General features: G+C 38.9%; 1 protein-coding gene across 1 annotated transcript in view; it reads left to right on the plus strand.

The window, feature by feature from the left end:
- LOC127634586 (reversion-inducing cysteine-rich protein with Kazal motifs-like) overlaps positions 1-21,441 on the plus strand; it is an 89,883-nt gene that overhangs the window by 32,222 nt on the left and 36,220 nt on the right. The window contains exons 3-10 of the mRNA XM_052114202.1: positions 8,179-8,253; positions 12,963-12,999; positions 13,479-13,564; positions 14,228-14,275; positions 16,385-16,418; positions 17,015-17,212; positions 20,136-20,400; positions 20,570-20,743. Coding sequence (XP_051970162.1) covers positions 8,179-8,253; positions 12,963-12,999; positions 13,479-13,564; positions 14,228-14,275; positions 16,385-16,418; positions 17,015-17,212; positions 20,136-20,400; positions 20,570-20,743 — 917 coding nt within the window. The remainder of the gene's footprint in view (positions 1-8,178; positions 8,254-12,962; positions 13,000-13,478; positions 13,565-14,227; positions 14,276-16,384; positions 16,419-17,014; positions 17,213-20,135; positions 20,401-20,569; positions 20,744-21,441) is intronic.

Consider the following 21,441-nt stretch of genomic DNA (forward strand, 5'->3'; position numbering starts at 1 on the left):
CTCAATCTGGGTGGTGGAGGACAAGCCTCAGTTGCCTCCGCTTCTGAGACAGTCAATCCGCATGTTATCATGTGGCTCGTTGTGCATGACACCGTGGAGACTCACAGCATGTGGAGGCTCATGCTACTCTCCACAATCCACGCACAACTTACCATGCGCCCCATTGAGAGCGAGAACCACTAATTGCAACTGCGAGGAAGTTATCTCATGTGACTCTATCCTCCCAAGCAACTGGGCCAATTTGGTTGCTTAGGAGACCTGGCTGGAGTCACTCAGCACACCCTGGATTCAAACTCGTGAATCCAGGGGACTCGCTGAGCTACCCAGGCCCCCCCTCTGTACAACATCTTTATAGTAAAAGTATCTCAATTTCAAATTTTTTAAACATTAAAATTTTCAGCTGAATGGGATCCATAGATTTTTGAGGGACATAAGACAAACCTTTGTTGAGTATTTGTTCTTCTGAAGTAGAGAGGCTGGTGTTGGATACATTGAATCGTGTTCTCCTCAATTGACTTTAGGTCCTTAGGTCCTCCACCGAGTGTTGTACTATTGCTGTTGAGGAGGTCTTACATTTGTGGTAATGTATTTTTTCTCCCATTAAAAATCAAGATCTGAGTCGGATTGATACTCAAAACTGGATCCAGATGTATATATTGACTTTTGCCTGAAATTAACTTGTTTTTGGGGTTTATTAGGTCATGGGTAAACTTCACAATAATCAATGGTGTCTCTGCAAAGCTTAATTTCTTCTTCTGTACATCTTCTTTAAAAGAATGCATCGTGTCTTCCAAATCCTTCTCAGTAGTCTGCACAATCATCGATTCTGTAGAAGTGCCATTTTATCCCTGGTTTCAACAATGTCTTGATGGACATTAATTGACTCTTGATGTGTAAAATATATAATGAGTCCATCAGGTCCAAAGAGGCTTTATTTAGGATTTCACACCACTTTGTGCAAAACTCGTCATCACTTCGACAGATGGTCAGTACTTTTTGACTACGTAGTCCCCTTGGAATTCTCTTAGATCTCACATACTCACTGAGAATCGCACCATTGAGTTGCAATCTAATTTCCTTGGAGCACAGATATTTACATTTTCGAGTGAGATCATCCATAGTGGGAGCCGGCATTGTCGTAGGTTCTGAATCAGGAAAAAGAATGCTATTGATATCACAACTGTGTAAGAAGGGGTATGCCCTTGAATGAAGATTTGTCCATCAGCTTTTTTCTATAGGATTATTATGAAACATCTCTATTTGCATATTCTTATGATTTGAATCATGGTATATCTGAAACTATATCTATGTACAATTTACTCTTGAAAATAAGTGTACACATTTTTGAATATCGGGTGATTGTTGTACTTTGCCAATATTTAATTAATATGCATGATCAACATTTGTATTGACATAATTGATATTTCTCAAAGTATATATATATATATATATATATATATATATATATATATATATATATATATATATATATATATGACACAAAATATAATTCCTTACTGTTTTTTATGCATACAACTATTCTTCTTTGTATAATGAATATTACTGTTATATGGTTGTGATATAATTATATATATAACAGTTAGTTCTGGACTTCAAATCTGATTGGACGAGAGATGTTCCATGAGCACTGATGGTCTGACACCATCAGCACTCTGATGCATCACTGTGTGTGTATCACTCCGTTTGTGTTCGTGCTGTTCTAAACTAAAGTGTAAGAGCAGTGCATATGTGTTAAGAGCTACTATATGTGTGTCTGTTACACACGTGTCCAGAGTGCTGTCTTTTTTTATATTACATATGTTAGCCAGCAGGTGGTGGAAAAAGATATTTTTTGTGTGTAATATGAGCCAGTTAGGTGATGTGAAGTGAATCCTCATCAGTCAGTGTTTACAAATAACCATGCTCCGTGATTGCTTGTATTACTACTAAACTACTAAAGAAAGAAAATTGCTGTAAATGGCTTTAAACGAACAACTTCAGCATTAAGATGCATCACAGCTGAAAGACACAACATACTGATTAATTACAGAACTTGTTTCCACATTGGAGAGGAACTACTGTTCAAAATGAAGATTGCGGTTTTTATAGAGAATGATTCTTGTGCACCAGCTACTGCGAAATAGAGAGAAATACCCCCCTTGGATGCAATTTTTCCACTGAGAAAGCTGATCACCAGAAAGCTGACAATATCTCTGCTTGGGTGTGGCAACAGGTTATCACACGCACTCCATCTCTCTCTCTCTCTCTCTCTCTCTCTCTCTCTCTCACGCAGGCACACACGCACACATCCATCCTTGTTTATCCAATAACTTGTTCGAAACAGCACAAGCCTTTATACTATTTCTGAAGAGACATGTTTTAATTACTAACAAAGGCTTAAATGCATCATTTGGTTTGAACCAGCAACGGCAGATTCTGATCCTTTGCGTACGAAAGTAGTTCCATGCACAAATTTGTTTTTTAATACGTCATGGTTACTGTTGTAACCACCATTCCCTGATGGATGGAACGAGACATGTGTCGAATGTAGTGACACAAGGGGCCTTTCTTGAGAGCCTTGCGTACCTCTGAACTTGAGAATAGGCCAATGAGAAATTGGCAGACAGAATTTGCATGTCCCGCCCTCGGACATACAGGTATAAAGGGAAGCGGGCGTGCATCTGTCAGTCAGGTTTTTGAACTGAGGGTCCAAGAATAAGGTATGGCCGTTTACAGTGGTAGGTGTAGTGTTGTGGTAAGGGGGACACAATGTCTCGTTCCCTCCATCAGGGAACGGAGGTTACAACAGTAACCATGACATTCCCCTTCTGTAACTCACTCAACGTTGTGTCGAATGTAGTGACACAAGGGGTCCCATTTCAAAGCACCATGCACTAGACCGTGTTATGTGAACTGCTGACACAGGTACAGGCAGGCTGCTGCGTGCTTGAAGCAACTGAATCGACCGCACGTAACCCTCCCCAATGCCCTCAGAAAAAGGTGTCATATACAGACCTTAGGTTCTCAGCCCTAAGGGAAGAACAGGTGCTACATGACCATAATGGGAGCAAGCCAGCCATCTTGGGCTATCTTAACGCTAGGAAATGCGTTGGGGAAGGCGATCTTTCCCGATCCTATTCTTTCAGGGTGAAAAGACCCTGCGGAGGCTACATCCTGCTCAGACTAGGGGGAGGTGATATGTGGCCAATACACCACATGGATTGTCAAGCCACACGTGGGAGTGGCACGATGGCAGGTCCTACCCAATGAAGGAGGAGCTTTACAAACACTGGACCGGGGACAGAGGGACTGCCCAAGGGATACTGTGGTTTTTGGTGCCGGGGTGCCGTGAGAACTGCACGCACTGGCTAGATGACCCAGGAAGTGGGTGACATTGTGGGAAAACAAGGATTTTCATGCTGGCCCTCCACCGGGGGACAAAGTATTCATGGTACCTGCTCCTGAGCGAATGTCTGACTCCCTGGGTCTTCCATCTCAGAAGGGTAGTAAAATGTGCTCTCCACGACCTTGTCAGCTCGTCATGCACTTCCGGGAAGAAAGGCACCGGGGTGGGGGGGGGGGCCCTGACCTGAGGAACCAATCGACTAGCCATGAGGGGTGAGCGGGAGGGGGACGGAACTTTCCAGTCCAGCCTTTCAAAGTGGCCTGGGAAAGCATAGCAGACATCCGCGCGTCAGCCTCAGACTGGGCGAGCAGACCCGAAGGTGGCAGCCCAGACAAATCATTAGAACCAGACGCTGCTGTGACGCTCTCCGATGCAGCAGCGCAATCATCATCCAGCTCACGGGGTCCAAATGAGACAATGGACTGGCCATGAGGCGAGCCGGTCTTGCATCGGACCCGGACGGAAGCAAACGAGCGTGCTGGGGGCAGGTGGTTCGTGGGGATTTACCCGGCGAAACTTAGTCTGTTGCTCTCCCCTTCATCACCAGCCACGCCAGCCTTAATCCCGCAGGAAGAAGGCATGGCGCGGGGGTGGCTTAAGTGGCTTTCCCTCGGAAGAGAGAAAGCCGCGATAGCAACGTTGCCATTTTTTCTAAGTAAATCACCCATAAAATGCCATGCACACGCAATTTGATAGACTGTACAAGCAAATTAATACCCATTATTTGGGATCTTAGTAAATCAGGGCCTCAGTCTGAGCTTTTTTGGATATAGAGTATTGCTAAAAGTCCCCATCTCTTCTATTTTTGTGAGCAGCAGGTGAGGGCTCTCTATTTCTCTCGGTCCATTACGCACTCTACATCCTATTATTATTTACTGCAGGGATAGAATGTAATTATACCAAGCCGACTTTAACAGATTCATGAGCATTTCTGAGCTCTGGAACACCAAAGACATGAAGACGTCTTCTGAAAGGCCCTTTTTATGAAGTAAAGATGGGTCAGTCAGTGGTTGTGCGTTAACCCCTTGAACCCTGTGCCAAAACAACCCCCTCCCCTTCTCCCCGTCAGAGAAAGACTGTCCTATTCAAAGTAAAGTGACAGTCCGAACAAGAGATGTCCAAATGTAAGCCCTCTTGTGACTGGTTTTGCACCTGCCACTGACCAAAAGACATGATCAAAAACCCAATAATGGAGAACAAAATACAGAAATTGGTCTCAAAGAAAGAAAGACATACAGAGAGAGAATTAGGGAAAAAGAGAGATAGCGAAGGGAAAGTTAAAAGCATGTAAGACCGATCTATAAAAATGGTTTATAAAGAAGAGAGATTAAAGAGAATAATAACATCTTGTTAGAGACAGGCAGCAACACTACGGTTTCTGGAGAGAAAGGAAGGAACCAAGCTCTGTCACAGAGCCCAGGCGGGATGGTAATCGCCACGGCCATTTCAACCTAATGGACGGCTGATGCTTTGATGAGATGAGGCCTTCAACCCTTTGAGAAGGGGGGCTGCGCTCCTTTAGAAGTTCTTACTGGCAACAGCCATTGATTTAGCCCTCAAAACAAAAAATAAAAAAGGAAAGAGAGGAGAGGAGAGGAGAGTGAAAAAGAGAAACTTTTCCAAATGGACTGGATGGTTCATTTATTTGAAGAGCTCATTCTTTTTCTTGTGGGTGGGGTCGGCAGGTTTCCTTTGATGGAACGGCTGCAAATCACAGCCAAGCAGCTGGTCTTGTGTCTGAATCTAGTTATTTTTAATATCCTATGCATTTATCACACGCTAATCCTTAACGCACAGATTAATTAATTTGAGGTAATATAAAGAACAAAAACATTTTCACATGTTGAGTTTTAGCAAAATTGCACTAAATGCAAAATTGCAATTAGTTCAGTCCATTTTTCATGCAAATTTTCTGCCAAGTATTTTGATTGGTTAACATATTTAAGCTGCAGACAGATAAAAGAGACAAGTGTGATTACTAAGTACACCTATTTCAGGAATATTTTTTAGGTTTTGAGTGGCATTCCAGAATAAATCACTTATAGAAACCTTAAAATCGCAGGTTCTTAAAAGTATGGAAAAAAAGTCATAAAATAATTTAATAATTAAAAAATAATTGTTCACGAGCAGATTTCGCCTCAGGTCAGTCTTTTGTGTAAAAGCCAGTTCTCACCATTTATTTGGTAAGGAGTACAGATTGTTTTTGCTGATCTCAAATACTTTTTTTGTTTTGCAGAAAGGAATTATACAAAACATCAAATTCACATTTTCCTATTTTCTGGGTAATGGTCACTAATTACCCTTCATCATAGAGGAATTCTTTGCAGCAACATTTGGCCAAACCAATTAAAAAGAACCATGATAGCCATGATTGGATGGTGGTTGTCCTTTAGAATGTTGAACATGCATAATTTACTGGAAATGATTTTGGCTTCTGTGCTCCAAACCAGTCAGTTGGCAAATGTTCAGAGAGAACACTGATATTAATGAATAGATGATCATTCTTGATCGTACTCCCAAACACACTACCAAAAACAGATTTAAAAAGTTGATTTTGTTTATGGTATCTGCTGCCATGGGTTCTGCTACCATGATCTGATTGAACTGACCCATCAGTCCATTTGTAGATGTTTTTACACTAGGATCCAGACCTTGGACCCCAATCCAGACCATTGGGAGACAAGTGTAAGAAATACAAACAGAATAAACAACAAGGGTAACTGAGTGCCTACATATTCTTTGTTTACAGCTGGAAACTACAAACTACTGTAGAAGCAATTTTCAAGAAGTGATGTCATGTTATAATTTAAATATGTGACAGAGACAACTATAAGCAAGCCATTCATAGGTTGACCCCCCATTTTGTGGCTGTGGTGCTTTCCAAACATTGCTCTTTGTTTGAGCATCCCAACCAGCTCGACACACCAAAAGTGGATCAGAACGAGGATAGTTGCTTGGCCGACCAAAGGCAGATTGGGTCTTTTTTAAACAGTAATTTTGCATAGTCATTGGCATCCTGCGACCACATCAACCTGTCAATCATCTTGTTACAGTTGTCATGACATTCACGTTCCTCATTTCATTTTCACTATCATTCATTCATTATTTTATTTTATTTATGCTACCCCACAATGATTTCCACTGTATTGGAGAGAAGAAGCAGAGAGAGGAGATAGATTGTGGGTCTTTCGAGTAGAGATCTGCTGATGTTTTACAGTACATATGATACATGTAGTAGCATGTATTTAAAGCAAGCCAAAATGATATATTCCGCTATCATTATCGCGACAGAATGTGTGAAGTTTATAATGTGTTGAAGATTAAATCTAATATGCAAATCATTAAATAAATATATTAACAATGCGATATTATGATTAAAGTAAAAAAATTTGTTGTATCTATCATTTCTTGAATGTTGTAACCTATGAAGAAAGACAGAACAATTGCATGGCACTGTGCTGCATCACTTTGTTGTTTTTGTCTTTTGAAGTGTCACATACGGTTACATCATTCAACAGTTCATTGAAAGGAAATCTGATCACCGCTATATTTCAGTGTGATACAATAAATGGCCAAAATAAAACGAGAACATACAATTGTGTTAATTTGATTAATGTTTCTGTTTGAGGTTTTTCCATTTTTAATCCAATCCAAGCATCATTGTGTAAATAGAGCAGCTGATCATTCGCAATTTTACGAGCTAATCAGCGTCTTCGTCCTACAGTGTGAACAATGCTACTTTTCACTGCGTTTAACCATTAAATTTACATGAGGCTTATGTGAAACATTTAAAAACTAATGAAGCTCCGTCTTCACCACCATGTTTGCAGTTTTTCACGTTTCACACTTTTAGTTCTGAAGTGAACCAATAAACTCCTCTTCCGTCAAGCAAGGGGTTGTGGCAATATTAGCCGAAAAAGTGTTCACTGACTCGCACTTTGCAAATCTACCGGAAATAGTAGAAAATCTGTGCTACTTTGGAACCCTTTTTCTAAACATTCTACCATTTGAGACATGCTAATGCTTCTTATCTTACATACTTTTTAGGGCAGATAATGTGCACATTGAAATGCAGGGTTTCCGAATTTCCGAACTGCTACCAAGTGGCTGAAGCTGGACCTAGTCTTATAGATTGAACCTAGTCTTATAGAATGAACATTACTATAACTGCATTTTTTCAAACTGAGTTTCATGTGCCACGTTCTAACTTTCACTGGAGTTTCCTGGTGAAATTATCACTAGAGTTGCTACAACAAATGTGCTTTTTATTCACTTTCACACAAATCACGGGTATTATGGTTGTTTATGACTTAAAAACAAGTTAAGTTTTACTCTATTACTCACACCCTACTATGTTATGATATCAAAACACTTTTACTCTAACACATTATTTGACACTTTTATTACAGACCCACCTACATTTTCACACTTATTCCTATGTGATTAGCTTGCTCTGTAGCTCACATGATAGAGTATTGGACTTTGGACTCAGAGACTGAGGTTTGGGCCCAGCCAAGGACATGCAAATGAAAGTAAAAGTGACATAGAAGTAACACAAATGATGTTGTTGCTTCAGTAAGTGTACTTTTAATGTAGAATTTGCTTTTAAAACAATATTGATTAGGCTTAGGTTAAAGTTTTAGGTTAGGGTGGTACGTTTTGATAACACTTAGTAGAAATCACTGCCACATACATTTATGAATTTTTGTACAACATTGTAAACTTTGTATGATTTTAACGTTTAAAAGCTATTTACATTTTTCTCTCTGCAGCTTGTGACCATTAGAAGTGAATCACGTCTAAGGCACCTTCTTCTCAGTTTGCCAAGTTACTGCCCAGAATCTTTGGTAAGGCAAACATCATTTCCTCAATCCTCCATATCCAAATGTCTGTTTATGCTAAAACTGTCTCCTTGGCAACACAGGAAATCTTAAACAGTGACCACTGCTGCTTCCTGTTCCTCCCTAGCAACTGTGGTTTTACCTGGTTGTCTGAAAAGGGAACCTAAGATCTAGGCAGGAAAGCAACCTCATGCCCTCCACCCTCCTTCCCTTAGTTACAAAGCCAGAATGCCAGTGCCAGTAATATACAATTACATTCAGCCTCTAATTATCCACAGTGGAAGCCTTCAGGCCTATTTTATTTGGACATGTGTCCTGCACTAATTTGCCCAAATGGATGCAAATGGATTTTGGAACCGGCACAAGCATAGAAAATCAGATACTCCCAAAAGCTCTTCACTTCTAAAGGGTGTTAAAAAATGGTGTTATACGTGCAGCTGTGTTTGAAATTGACACTCAGAATAAAGAATGTTTTTCTACTGTAATGCGTCATAAAGCACATGAATACAGCATTTGTTTTTTCTGTTGACAGAAATTGTTCACAAATGATGCTCACAAATGAATCTTTTTGACAGTAGCTTCTTTTTTCATAAGCCAGTGAACATGTCAAAGTACTTACAATGACGTAGAACGTGTATCTCAAACAATGTCCTGTTTATTCAGTTCATTATCTTGTCAAAGCCCAGGCTTTGATGGAATGTTCTGCCTGTTACTCCCTGCATCAAGAGGATGAGGAGCGACCACAAGCCTGCAATGCTTCACACTGATCCAACATCATTTGACCGCAAGAGTTTACAATCTTAATAATGCTTTTCTTGCCTCTCATATGCATCTACTTTTAATTAAAGCTGAGTCATAATAGGACGCTCTCTTGGGCCCTAGTGAATTCACAATAACACAAGTTTATAGGAGCTTCTCCAATACTAAAGTGTTCAGAGTTCCAAATATCTGTTTTTTTTTACAATTTGCTGTTTGTACACAAGATGTTCTCAAATGCTCTTTCTAATAAGACAAAATGGGTTATATAAAAGTGTGTTTATTTTTCAGTTTGCCATCACTTGAAAAAACATTTAATCTCATATATTATGTCGCATTATATTTTAGTTGTTTTTACTAAATACATGCCTAGGCCATATCCACACTATGTTTTTGGTTGAAAACTCAGTTTTAGGTTTTTAATGTCATCATTTTCCAAAGTATGTGGTATAGAGAGCATTCCAGTGCGAATGAGAGGTATAAATATAACTAAATCAATGTCTTTTCAACCAAAAACACTTAAATGTGGATGTGGCCTTAAAAAATGTGAATCCTGTTATCGTCTGCTCACCCTAAACCACCCAAACCTGCATGATTTTTCTTTGTCAATGGAACAAAGATGTTAAGCAAAATGTTCAGCCTGCTCTTTTCCATATGGTGAAAGTGAATAGATACTGGAGCTGTAAGACACGAAAACGAGCTAAATAAGTACCATAAATATAGTCCATATGATTTATAAACCATATTACAAGCCTTCTAAAGCCATAGCTTTATTTGAAGACCAGATCAAAAGTTGTTGTTTACTGAATTTTTGGGGCTAGTTTTTGCTACATAACTTAAAGGAATAGTTCAGCCGAAAAAGAAAATACGCTAATCATTAACTCACGCTCATGCCATCCCAGATCTTTATGACTTTCTTTTTTCTGCAGAACACAAACAAAGATTTTTAGAAGAATATTTCAGCTCTGCAGGTCTGTGCAATGCAAGCCGCTGGAGACTTTAATCTTCAATGGACTCCGTCCTTGATCATAGTGAAGCAAAAGTGTGTATGCCCCCTACAGCAACATTGGCGCTTCACAGGATGTGTATAAATCTTGGTCTTAAAGATATTTGGAGACTTTTGAACACATCTGGTAGGGACTATACATTTTTTTCATCAGTCCATAAGATTTACTCAAGAATAGATTTTTTTATATATATCTAAGTCTCTCATTTCATCTGTTGTTGATTGCTCAATTGGAACATTTTAGTCTCAGATCACATCATGGTGTGTTTAGAGGTGTTGCCACATATGGAGAAAAGAAAATCATATAGTTGCCCCTTAATGTATTCCTTTTGCAAATTCCTGAATTCAAACAAATGTTAAAGGCTGAAATCAATGTTTATATGGAGACCAGCTGGTCTTCAGGATCCTCTATGGGTGTGGCTTGGGAGGCACTTAAAGCGGTTCTTAGGGTCCGGATCATACAATATGTATCATTCACCAAAAAATCCAAAGCACGAGAACTTATGGAGTTGGAAGGGAATATTAAAAGTGCTGAGGCAGAGCTGTAGTGCCGATTGTCGTCTGATGGCCTCAGAGAATTGACCGGATTGAAATACAGATATAATATTATTTTGTCATGGAAGGTGGAGTTTTGGCTGTTCAGGGCAATACAGTCATACTTTGAGTTGGCAGCAAATGCAAGAAAACTTATGGTTAATATATATATATAACATATTAAGTCGTTTTCTACCATTCCCTAAGTGAAATCTGCTGGTGGTGAAATATTTACCTCAGCTGTTAATATTAATAATACTATCTTGATCTTTATAGTTCCACATCTTCGTCTTCTGATGAGGATATTAGAAACTTTTTGGAACAATTAGAACTTCCTAAACTGACAACTGAGCAAAAACATTCTCTTGATTCTGAGATAAATTTGGAGGAGCTTGGCAAGATAATTGAGGCCTTTCTTCTTGTTGCTAGAAGTTTATACAGAATCATTAAAGAATGGAAAGCCTCCGCCAACCATGACGCAAGCCTGGATCAGTCTGATTCTTGAAAAGGACAAAGATCTAAGCAAGTGTAAGATTTACCGTCCAATCTCCCTGATCCAGCTAGACGTTAAGGTATTGTCAAAATTTTGGCTAACCGATTAAATAAAGTTATGACATCTCTTATACATATAGATCAGCTGGGGTTTATTCGGGGCCATAGCTCTTCTGAAAACATTAGGCATTTCACCAATATCATGTTATCAGTGGCGAATGATCAGACTACGGCCGCTGCTATCTCACTTGATGCTGAAAAGGCATTTGATATGGTAGAATGGGATTATCTTTTTAATATTTTGGAAATGTTTGGGAATACTTTTATTGGTTGGATTAAGTTACTTTATAGACACCCGGTAGTGGCGGTACAAACTAATGGATTAATATCTGATTATTTTACTCTGGATAGGGGCACCTGGCAGGTTTGCCCTCTTTACCCATTATTGTTCTGTCTGGCTCTGGAACCATTAGCATCCATGATATGAAAGGAGGAAGATTTTCCAGGGGTGGTGGTAGGAGGTGTAAGCTTTTGCTTCATGCAGAAGATATTTTATTCTTTTTCTCTGACCCTACTAGATCTATGCCTTGCTACCTCAGAATTATTAATTCCTTTTCTAAATTCTCGAGATACAGAGTTAATTAGTCTAAATCCGAAGCTTTAGCTCTGAAAATGTACTGCCTGGTAATGGCGCCTTCCAGTGGCCCAAACAGTGCATTAAGTATTTGGGTATTTTATTCCCAACAAAGATTTTAGTTTAAACACCTACAAGTGTACTGGTTGGAGCTTCTCTCAAGAGATTATGGGAGAAAGATTTCAACTTATTGGAGGAGGGAGTGTGGGCTAGGATACTAAAAAATATCAAGTCTGCATCTAGAGATGCAAGGGTGCGTCTTATGCAATTCAATATTTTACATCAATTCTATTGGACCCCCTCTAGAGTGTATAGGCTTTGTCTTAAAGACACACCCACCTGCTGGCGATGTCAAGCCATGTTTATTGGTGGAGTGTTAAGATCCAAGAAATTTGGTTGAAGGTTCAGGGTTTTGTGTGTGACGTATTGGGCACTCAAATTTCATTTTGCCCCAGACTCTTTATTTTAGGCAATGGGTCGGTCATCAATATTGGGAATAAACACATAATAAATTGCATTCTAACCAGTGTTATGATTGCCATACAAGTCTTTTTAAGGGGATGGATGTCAGCTGGAGCAAAGATGGGGAGGGTGGGGCTTTCGAGGAAGCATCATCTAGATGGCTGGGGAACTTGGATGCATTAATTGGGAAATGGGGCAACTATTTAGCATTCTTGGAGGGCTCTTGGGGAGGGGCAGTGGAGAGAGAGGTATAGTTATAAATGTGTGTGATTATTATAACTTTTTTTTATATATATATATATATATATATATATACTCATGTGTAACCACAGGAATGTTTGTTGGGGGTCAGGGTGGGGTCGGGGATTGGGAAGGGTAGTGATTGGGGTTAAATGTTGATTCTGTGTATACAGTATATGTTTTGCTTTTTTTATTGTATAAATCAGTAAAATATAATAAAATAAAAAAATGCATCATAAAAGTAATTAATATGACTCCTGTGGTTTAATCCATGTCTTATGAAGTAATCCAATCAGATTTGGGTGACAATAGACCAAAATGTAAGTCCTTTTCACTATACATCTTGCCGTTGCAGTCTCTAGACACAATCATGATTTCAAGCTTGATTACTCTTCCTAGTGCCATCTAGTGCTCTGTGTATACGTCAAGAACTAGAAAGTGTCATCAAAATCATGATCATTGGGTGTGTCTTTAAGACCAAAAATTTAACAACATGAGGATGAGGAGATGATGAAATAATGTTCTTTTTTCTTTAATAAAGTTTTCAAAGTTGATGTAATGCTAAACAGCTCTTCCCTCTTTTTTTTGCAGAGTGAACTTTGGATCTGCATCAACGATACATTACCCGGTATGATGTGCACTCATGACCCCAGATGGAGTTGTTTAGGGGTGTCAGCAGAAACCCACCTGTCTTTTCAACCTGTACCAGTCTTAAAAAGAACAAGAGAGTATTTAGACTCTCTGAAGGCCTAATGCTTCCCAGATGCAAAAATATCATACATCACATATATCAAACTACATCTAACAATGCCCATTAAAGTCCCAGTCCAGAGCTTTGAGGTTCACTATGTTAAGAACCAAAGCCAAATACAGAACATTAAAAACATGTCTGAACGAAATATTTTTGTCAAGATTAATGCCTTGGTGATTGTTATTTTGACAATTAGTCATTGATGAGTCATCAAAGTAACATGTATGCATAGAGTTCATGTGTTGTATATTAATGTAAATTAAATTCACTCTAAATATAACTGACGTTTAATAAGAGATGGCATGATGGTATCTGTCTGTAAATGGTGTTCTGCACTGAATATCTTTCCTTCTCAGGGGCATCAAAAAAGTCTGATGGTTGGGTTGGCCTGGGATGTTGTGAGCTGGCCATATTGCCTGAATGTCGCAGGGACTGCAAACAGGTAAGGGTTTTTAAATCTATAAAGCAGCCACGTGGGATGATATGATCTTTCTTTGAATCTCCAATGTAATCTCGATTGCTCTTGGCTGTAAACATATTGTTTGGGATACAACTTGGAGAATGCAAAGAAGTCATTGTTGAACCCACTCATTATAAAAATCACTCACTCATGATTCTTTAAGAATTAATGTTTGGGGGCCTGGGTAGCTCAGTGGTAAAGATGCTGCATACCACACATGGAGTTTGCTATTTCGAATCCCAGGGCGTGCTGAGTGACTCCAGCCAGGTCTCCTAAGCAACCAAATTGGCCCGATTGCTAGGGAGGGTAGAGTCACATGGGGTAGCCTCCTCGTGGTCACTATAATGTGGTTCGTTCTCGGTGGGGAGCGTGGTGAGTTGATCTCGGATGCCGCAGTGGATGGCGTGAAGCCTCCACATGTGCTACGTCTCAGTGGCAACGTGCTCAACAATCCACGTGATAAGATGCATGGGTTGACATCTCAGACGCGGAGGCAGCTGGGATACATCCTCCACCACTCGGATTGAGGCGAATCACTACTCGACCACGAGGACTTAAAAAGCCCATTGGGAAGTGTGCATTCCAAATTGGGAGAAAAAGGTGAGAAAAAAAAATAATGCCTTAACTTTTTTGTCTTTTGTTTAGGCATCATCTAAAAATGAGATCACAAAAGTATGCAAGAAAGACTCAGAGGTAGGAGATGTGTTCTTGCTATGAGAGAAAATTACACATTTTGGCCAAAAAAATCTTTATACAGTAACTTCATATAAACGGGTAACAGCACTTAAATGGATAAATATTAAAATTATGTCATAATTTACTCACCCTTATGTTGTTCAAAATACAAAAATGATTTTAAGCAGCGTGTTAGTGTCTATCCCCACTCACTTTCATTGCATTCTTTTTTAATACAAATAAAGTGAATGTTGACTGAGGCTAACTGCCTTATACTTTATCTCTTTTTGTGTTTCACGGATGAAAGAAAGTCATTCTAGTTTGGAACAACTTGGGGGTGCATAAAGGTGAATTTTTAGGTCATTTTTATGTGAACTCCCTTTAAGTTAGGACTAAATATACAACACAGAATCATAAGACATTATAATAACATTATTCGAACAAATCCCTAACCTTTATTATTACAATTCAGCTACAGAAATTAATGTTTCCTCAAATTGTTGATATTTATTTTCTAAACAATCAAACTTGGCAGAACAGGTGAAAAAATCCCTTAGTCTCACACTGATGGAGGGCCACATATCTAGGGACCAGTATATCAAAGAGACCTAGGGGTGGGCTCTTTTGACTTGTGCCACCCACCATGCAACCACCCAGAATACATTAGCAACCACTTAGCAGCACCCTAGCAACCAACCAGTACACCCCATCAACTGCAGAATGTAGCAACATGTTAACAACCTCTCAAAACACCTAAGCAATGAAGCTTTACACATATAAGCGCAACACATTTTCTTCATAAAATGCTAAAATGTAGTTAAAATTACAAACACCTACAAGTATACTCACAGTACACACTTTGCCTCTCATTAGCGCAATCAGTTTTACTTAGGATTGTTCAGATCAAAGGAGCCAGTGAGTGGGAGGTCTTTATCTTTCCCTAGTCATCTCTGAAATCCATCTTACAACATCCATCAAAGAGTCTCTCATGGCCAAAACTGACTCTAAGTTTGTTTGTCTCGACTTGAAAGTTTATTTGCCAACAGCTTTGCAGTCTGAAATTTGACTCAGAGTTTATTTGTATTTATTGCTGTATCTTGTGATTAATTCCCATTTTCAACAAACCCCAAAAAGTCTTCATGAGGGTATTTTGTTAGTGTTGAATTGTGCAAAAATATAATTTCCTCATTCTAACCTGACATTATGTCACCATATTACAGTATATTTCAGTAAAGTTGGAATTTGGTGAATAAGTATTATAAAAAAAATAAACAAGATTCCCCAAAAGACATCCTGTCCATACAAACAAACAAACATTAGGCACAATTTTTGGTTTGGACTGCACTCTCACCAAATTTTAGGTCCTGGCTGCGTTCATCTTGTGCCCTTATTTTTCTGTGAATCGTCAAGAATTAAGCATGCTTGATGCTGCCCAATTTTTATGCTGCACTGAAAGAGATTCAAGCTCCTTCTTTTTTCTTTTTCTTCTTTTTTTCAAAGAAAGTTGTTGCTTGTATTGGTCAGAGCTGCTGTCATGAGAGTACAGGACTGTAATAACAAGTGTAATTATCAGTATTTAGGCATTCAGCCTAAAAAAACATTAAATACATTTTTTAAAAATTAAGTAAAATAAATAATCTAAAAAAAAGACTAAGTGGTTTGAATAAAATCTGCATTAATCGTCATATTCTGTTGAAATTTACCTTATTGTTTTTATGTAACCTCTTACTTTCCCTTCAAAATTATTTTAATACGTTCTGAGCTAATCAAAACCTAGTATGCTGATGTATTAATTAATCCTTTGTTTTGTCACGAAGTAAACATGCACTTTTCAGAAATTAGACTGGTATCCAGTATATTAACATTGACTCTGTTTGGGGTCAATTTGAAAAATACACTGTAATTAATAAATAGAATTAACTTTCAGGGGTGTATCTGTACATGGTGTACCCTATATGTGTCATTGTTATGGGCGACTACTGTAGTGTGTTATCAATACTGTGTATATAATAATTTCCGATGAGAATAGAAAAAGTAATCAGAAGTTTAAAAGATGGAGGGATGAATTTTTCATATTGGACACTACTACATTGCAAGAGCTTTTTCTTTCTTTCTTTTTCTTTGCAGAAACCACTCTACAGCTGTATCACCAAAAATGAAAGTAAGCAAAATTGCATTAAAAGTTCTTTGATTTCATCGAAAGCTCATCAGTAAGAAATCAGCCTGCACCTCATTGTAGTTGATTTAGTCCTCGGAGATTGAATTTCCTGTTCGTTGGTGTCATTTTTCCACACTTTGGGTTACATTAAAAGGAAATGAGATGCCACTTTGCCTCACGAGATGTTTATGTGGCTTGGAGGCAAGGTCATGACCTTTACCCTACTGAACTTTGGGCTGTCATTGAGCTCCCAACAGACTAAAGTGCATATTTGTATTAATTTGTAGGACTTCTGCCCTGCAGAAAACTTCCCAGACATGTCAAAGGCTTCATGACTTGATATCTGACATCAGAGTTTTTAATTGTTCTTCAATTCATTATTTGAATAATTAAAGCTATCTCACAAACTGAGTGACCAGTGACTGTTAACCCATACATAGATTTGATTATTTAAATCTGTTCATTTTGCCATGTAGATTTCTGTGTGCACTTTTATTTCAAGCATGGCACAAAACCCAAATGTATTAGTGTTTGTTAACGCTGACTTGAACAATGGCACATAGATTACCTGTGTATTTGCGTGTGTGTTTGTACCCTAGTGGGCTCAATATGCTGCAGTTATGCAGGGAGACACACGACCTGCCGTGAATATTGCCAAGCCATCTTCCGCACAGACTCATCACCCAGTGTCTCCCAAATTAACACTGTCAAAGATTACTGCCAGAGCGTCAGTCCACCACTCATCAGCTGTGTGGCCAACTATACCAAATCCTACCCAATCAGAAGCCCTATTGACAGTAAGTGCAACAACTGTTATATCTCATTTACTGTAAGATCTAATCTGGCTTATTTTAGTTCACCTAAAATAATGATGAAAATGCACTGACGTTTTTGTTCTGCAAAGGTTTTCATTTGGTGATTGTAACAAAGTAAAAAATGGGAAAGGAGGAGGTGGGAACCGGACAAACAGTGAACCGGACAAACCCGGTTAATGTAAAAAGGAATTAATACCCATGAAAAAACTATGATTATTGAAAAAATCTATATCATAACTGATAACATCATAAGCCTACTAGCAATTTTTGCCCAAATAATGTCATAATATAATGTTTTATACAATGTTTTTAACTGCAGAAATATTGCAAAATATTTTAAGTGGCTGTTCTTTCCAGTAGGCTGGCTGATACACACCTGTATACCAAAAAGGTTTCATCTTGATCCCGTGAAATTAACAGAGAGTGCAAGTTCTGCATGTTCAAGATAATAGTGGTTTGAAATTCAGATTTCATTTAAGTATACATTAGTGGTGTGATGGCTTAATGTGTACATAATATTGTATTTTCGTTGTGAATTATGAACATTTCAAGTGAAGAGTGTCATGTGCATTCTCATCAACACTTGTTAAATAGCAGGGATTTTACCATGATATCATACAATCCTATAAATAAACATATAAATGCCATATTGAATAAAAATATAATGGTATTTTGTGAGAGCTGTACTGTAACTGCAAAAGCCTCCTTTTGGAGGGTGTGTTCAACATATTTGCATGTGTAGTTATTTGCATGATTTTTCTTAGTAAATCACACACAAAAATGCCAAGACATGCACACACAATTTGATAGATTCACAAGCAAATTAGCACCAGTTATTTGAGATGTTAGTACATCGGGGCCTAAGTATAGTACTGTATGTATGCAGGCTTCATTCACTTCTGGTGCTTTAGTTTGTTCTTGAAAAAAAATTCAGATTCTTTGTAAATATTAGTCATAAGAGAGTGGCACCGAAATCAACTAGATCGAAATCAACAACACCAACAGAGGATGCTGGGATACACATTTGTTAGGGCTGTTTTACACAAGCTTTGGCTGCATCCGAAAATCAGTTATTTATTTAAACGACAGCATTTTTGGATGAATGAAACTCTAAAGGTAACTGGTCTCTGATCAGTTTAAAAAGCACCTTATTTCATCCTACCTCCTTATACAGTCCCCGAAGGCAGCATTTTCCCGTTTTCATACGCAGTCTATGTCTTTTAACTGGTTGTGCGGAGCTCCGTGCTGCTGCAGCCTTTGTGAGAGATGAGACGAGTGGTCAGACTATCTCGCAGCACACGCTGAACTCAGCTGACAACATGATGAAAGCACTATAAATCTATTTATCAACACAATCTTTTATAATATAGGCTTTTATGACTCAACATAAATGACTGTACTGAACTACTCTCTCATTGACTTAAAAAATTTGAGTTTTGATGCCAGTTTACCACACAGTGACAGGCACACAATACTTCCTTATGTAAATTAGATTTCTTGACGGTTTAGTGTATAATAGAGTTAAATTACCTGCTCTCAATAAACATCTGATTATTTATATATGTCACCCCAGGAAAAATGTGATACAGTAATCCAGAAATCACTTTATTTTCTGTAGTCACACAGTACAAATGCGATAAAAACTCAAAGTGTGTCTCCCGATGAAGACACACACACAAACACACACACACATGTGAAACGGGTGATCCTCCTTGTACACATTGTTGGTGAATTATACAACCCTGCGAGTAGCATGCTAGCAGCTAGTTGTTTCCAATGGTGGCTGTGGACTCCTCTCCTTTCTCAATGCTTTGTGTGTAATAGGTTTTTGACCAATCACAGGCTGCAGCATCTCCGACAATCCATATATGCCCCCAAAATACCTAATCCAGATTAGGAGCTAAATATCTCCCCAAAACGGCTCCTAGGAATATCTTCGTTACGTACGTAACCTCGGTTCCCTGAGACGAAGATAATGAGACATTGACTAACGCATATGGGGAGTGCCTTCTTACACAAACTAGTTGAAACCTCTCTACGATAACGGCAATATTCTAATATTGGCTATGGTGTTTGAGCCCCGCCTGTTTTGGCACGAAGCTGTCCGCTATAAAAGCAGGTGCACAAATACCATTTCCTCAGAATTTCTGAACGAGAAACAAGGAGTGCATCACTCGTACCTCAAGAAGTCTTCTAAGGGGGGCCCTGCAAGAGCCTTTAGGACTATATATAAGTCCCAAGTCAGGACTGTAGCCAGATGAGGTGGGTTTAATCGTCTTGCTCCTTTAAGGAACTTTATGATTAAATCATGCTTGCCTATGTTTGTGCTGGCTTCATGTGCGTGATACACAGATATAGTCACCACATACACTTTGTGCGTTGATGGAGTGAGTCCTGCATCTAATCACATAACTATGGTAAGCCTATGTGGGATAGTGGTGTGCTGTGGAATTTTTTTAGGCGTAAAAAGAGTGCTGTGGCAGAAAAAAGGTTGGGAAACACTGGATTAAACTACTGGGGCTTTACTTTTTGTGCATAATAGTTAAAGACACCTAACATAAATTGGGACCATAATTCAAGTTTTTAACCTAATGTATGGATGTGCAGCTATATGTAAAACAGTTTATCTGGAGCTAAGGGGAAAACAGATCATGTGATTGTTTAAGGTACACTATTAGATATGTGTCAGGCATTGTTAACTGTACTGTTGTCATGTTGGGATGCTCAAACAAAAAGAGCAATATTTTGACAGTTCCACAGATCCACTGTTTATTGATTTTTCTCCCCATTTTGGAATGCCCAATGCCCAATGTGCTCTAAGTCCTTGGGGTGGCGCAGTGACAAAGTTTTACTTTGGTTCTGGCTTACGCAAGTATTTTTAGTGTTTCTCTGTGTCTTATCCCAGGTTTGTACTGTTGTGACAGAGCGGAGGAGGCCCACTGTCAGACGGCCTGTAAACGCATCCTCCGCACTATGACCACCGAGCAGGAGATCATGGACGGTCTGATCAAAGAATGTGGCCGTCAGCCTCTCCCACAGGACCCGCTTTGGCAGTGTTTCTTGGGAAGCGCACACCCTCCCACCAAAAGAGATCCAGAATTCCCTCCAATTGCAAAGATGGACCACGCTAAACTCCACTGTTGCTCCAAAGCCAACACTTCACACTGCAGGTCAGCACCCAAATGGTTAAATCTAGATGAAACTGTATTTTATAATCAACAATATGTCTCACTGTTGGACCATTACAAATCAACATTCCTATAATGTTTATTTATTAATTTTTTAAGAAATGGAGAAAATGTTTTGGGTGTGAAGGTTCATATCTTCACTATGTATTAGGAATATGTGCTTGGAGATCAGCACCAACTGGGGCACTCAGACGTGGCAGGAGTTTGACCAGCTTTGTGAATATAACCCTGTTGAGATGGACCTTATAACCTGCTTGGCTGACGTGAGGGAGCCGTGCCAGTTAGGCTGCAAGGATCTGACCTACTGCACCAATTTTAACAACAGGTTGGAAACTCTGTTTTTCTAACTGGAGGTTTTATTTTCTTATTCAATTGTACCAATCCTAATACTGAGGGTAGGCCTTTCGTGATTATTAAATAACCACCTGAGTTATTTGATCTAACCACAGTTATTTGAGACAACCACCATTATTGAGCATTCAAATTCCAATCACATTTAAATGCCCAAATAAGGGCAGAAAATTATAAATAAAGAAACAAAAGATAATAAAGAATAAGTGTTGTACATTAACTTATTATATACTTAGATGAGCATAAACATCTTCTGATACCTCAATTTTCAAATATAGATCTTGTAGAGAAGTACACCATTTCTGCCATTGCTCGAACTTGTGTTCAGGGAGTGGTGCATCCCAATCGCAGACGTCAGTGGTCAGATCTCTTAGAATTTGTCAACTTTGAACACTCACAGGAGCAGCAAACCCATGCATGTTGAACAGGCTATTAATAGTAGATAACACACCACGTCAAGTATATGGTTTTTCAACATTAGCCACTTGGAAAGCGAGTGTGTCTGCAACAAGGTCCCATCTGAGGCCTAGACTTCGTTGCACAAAGGAAAGGTCTTGGCCAATGTCAAGGTCCTCTAAGCCCTTGGCAAGATCAGCAGCAGTGAAGGCTTTCATAATCTCTAGTTTACTGGATGCAATTGAGCGGATATTTTGTATAAAATTCATGCCAAAC

This window comes from Xyrauchen texanus, chromosome 41 (assembly GCF_025860055.1).
Source record: "Xyrauchen texanus isolate HMW12.3.18 chromosome 41, RBS_HiC_50CHRs, whole genome shotgun sequence".
Classification (NCBI taxonomy): domain Eukaryota; kingdom Metazoa; phylum Chordata; class Actinopteri; order Cypriniformes; family Catostomidae; genus Xyrauchen; species Xyrauchen texanus.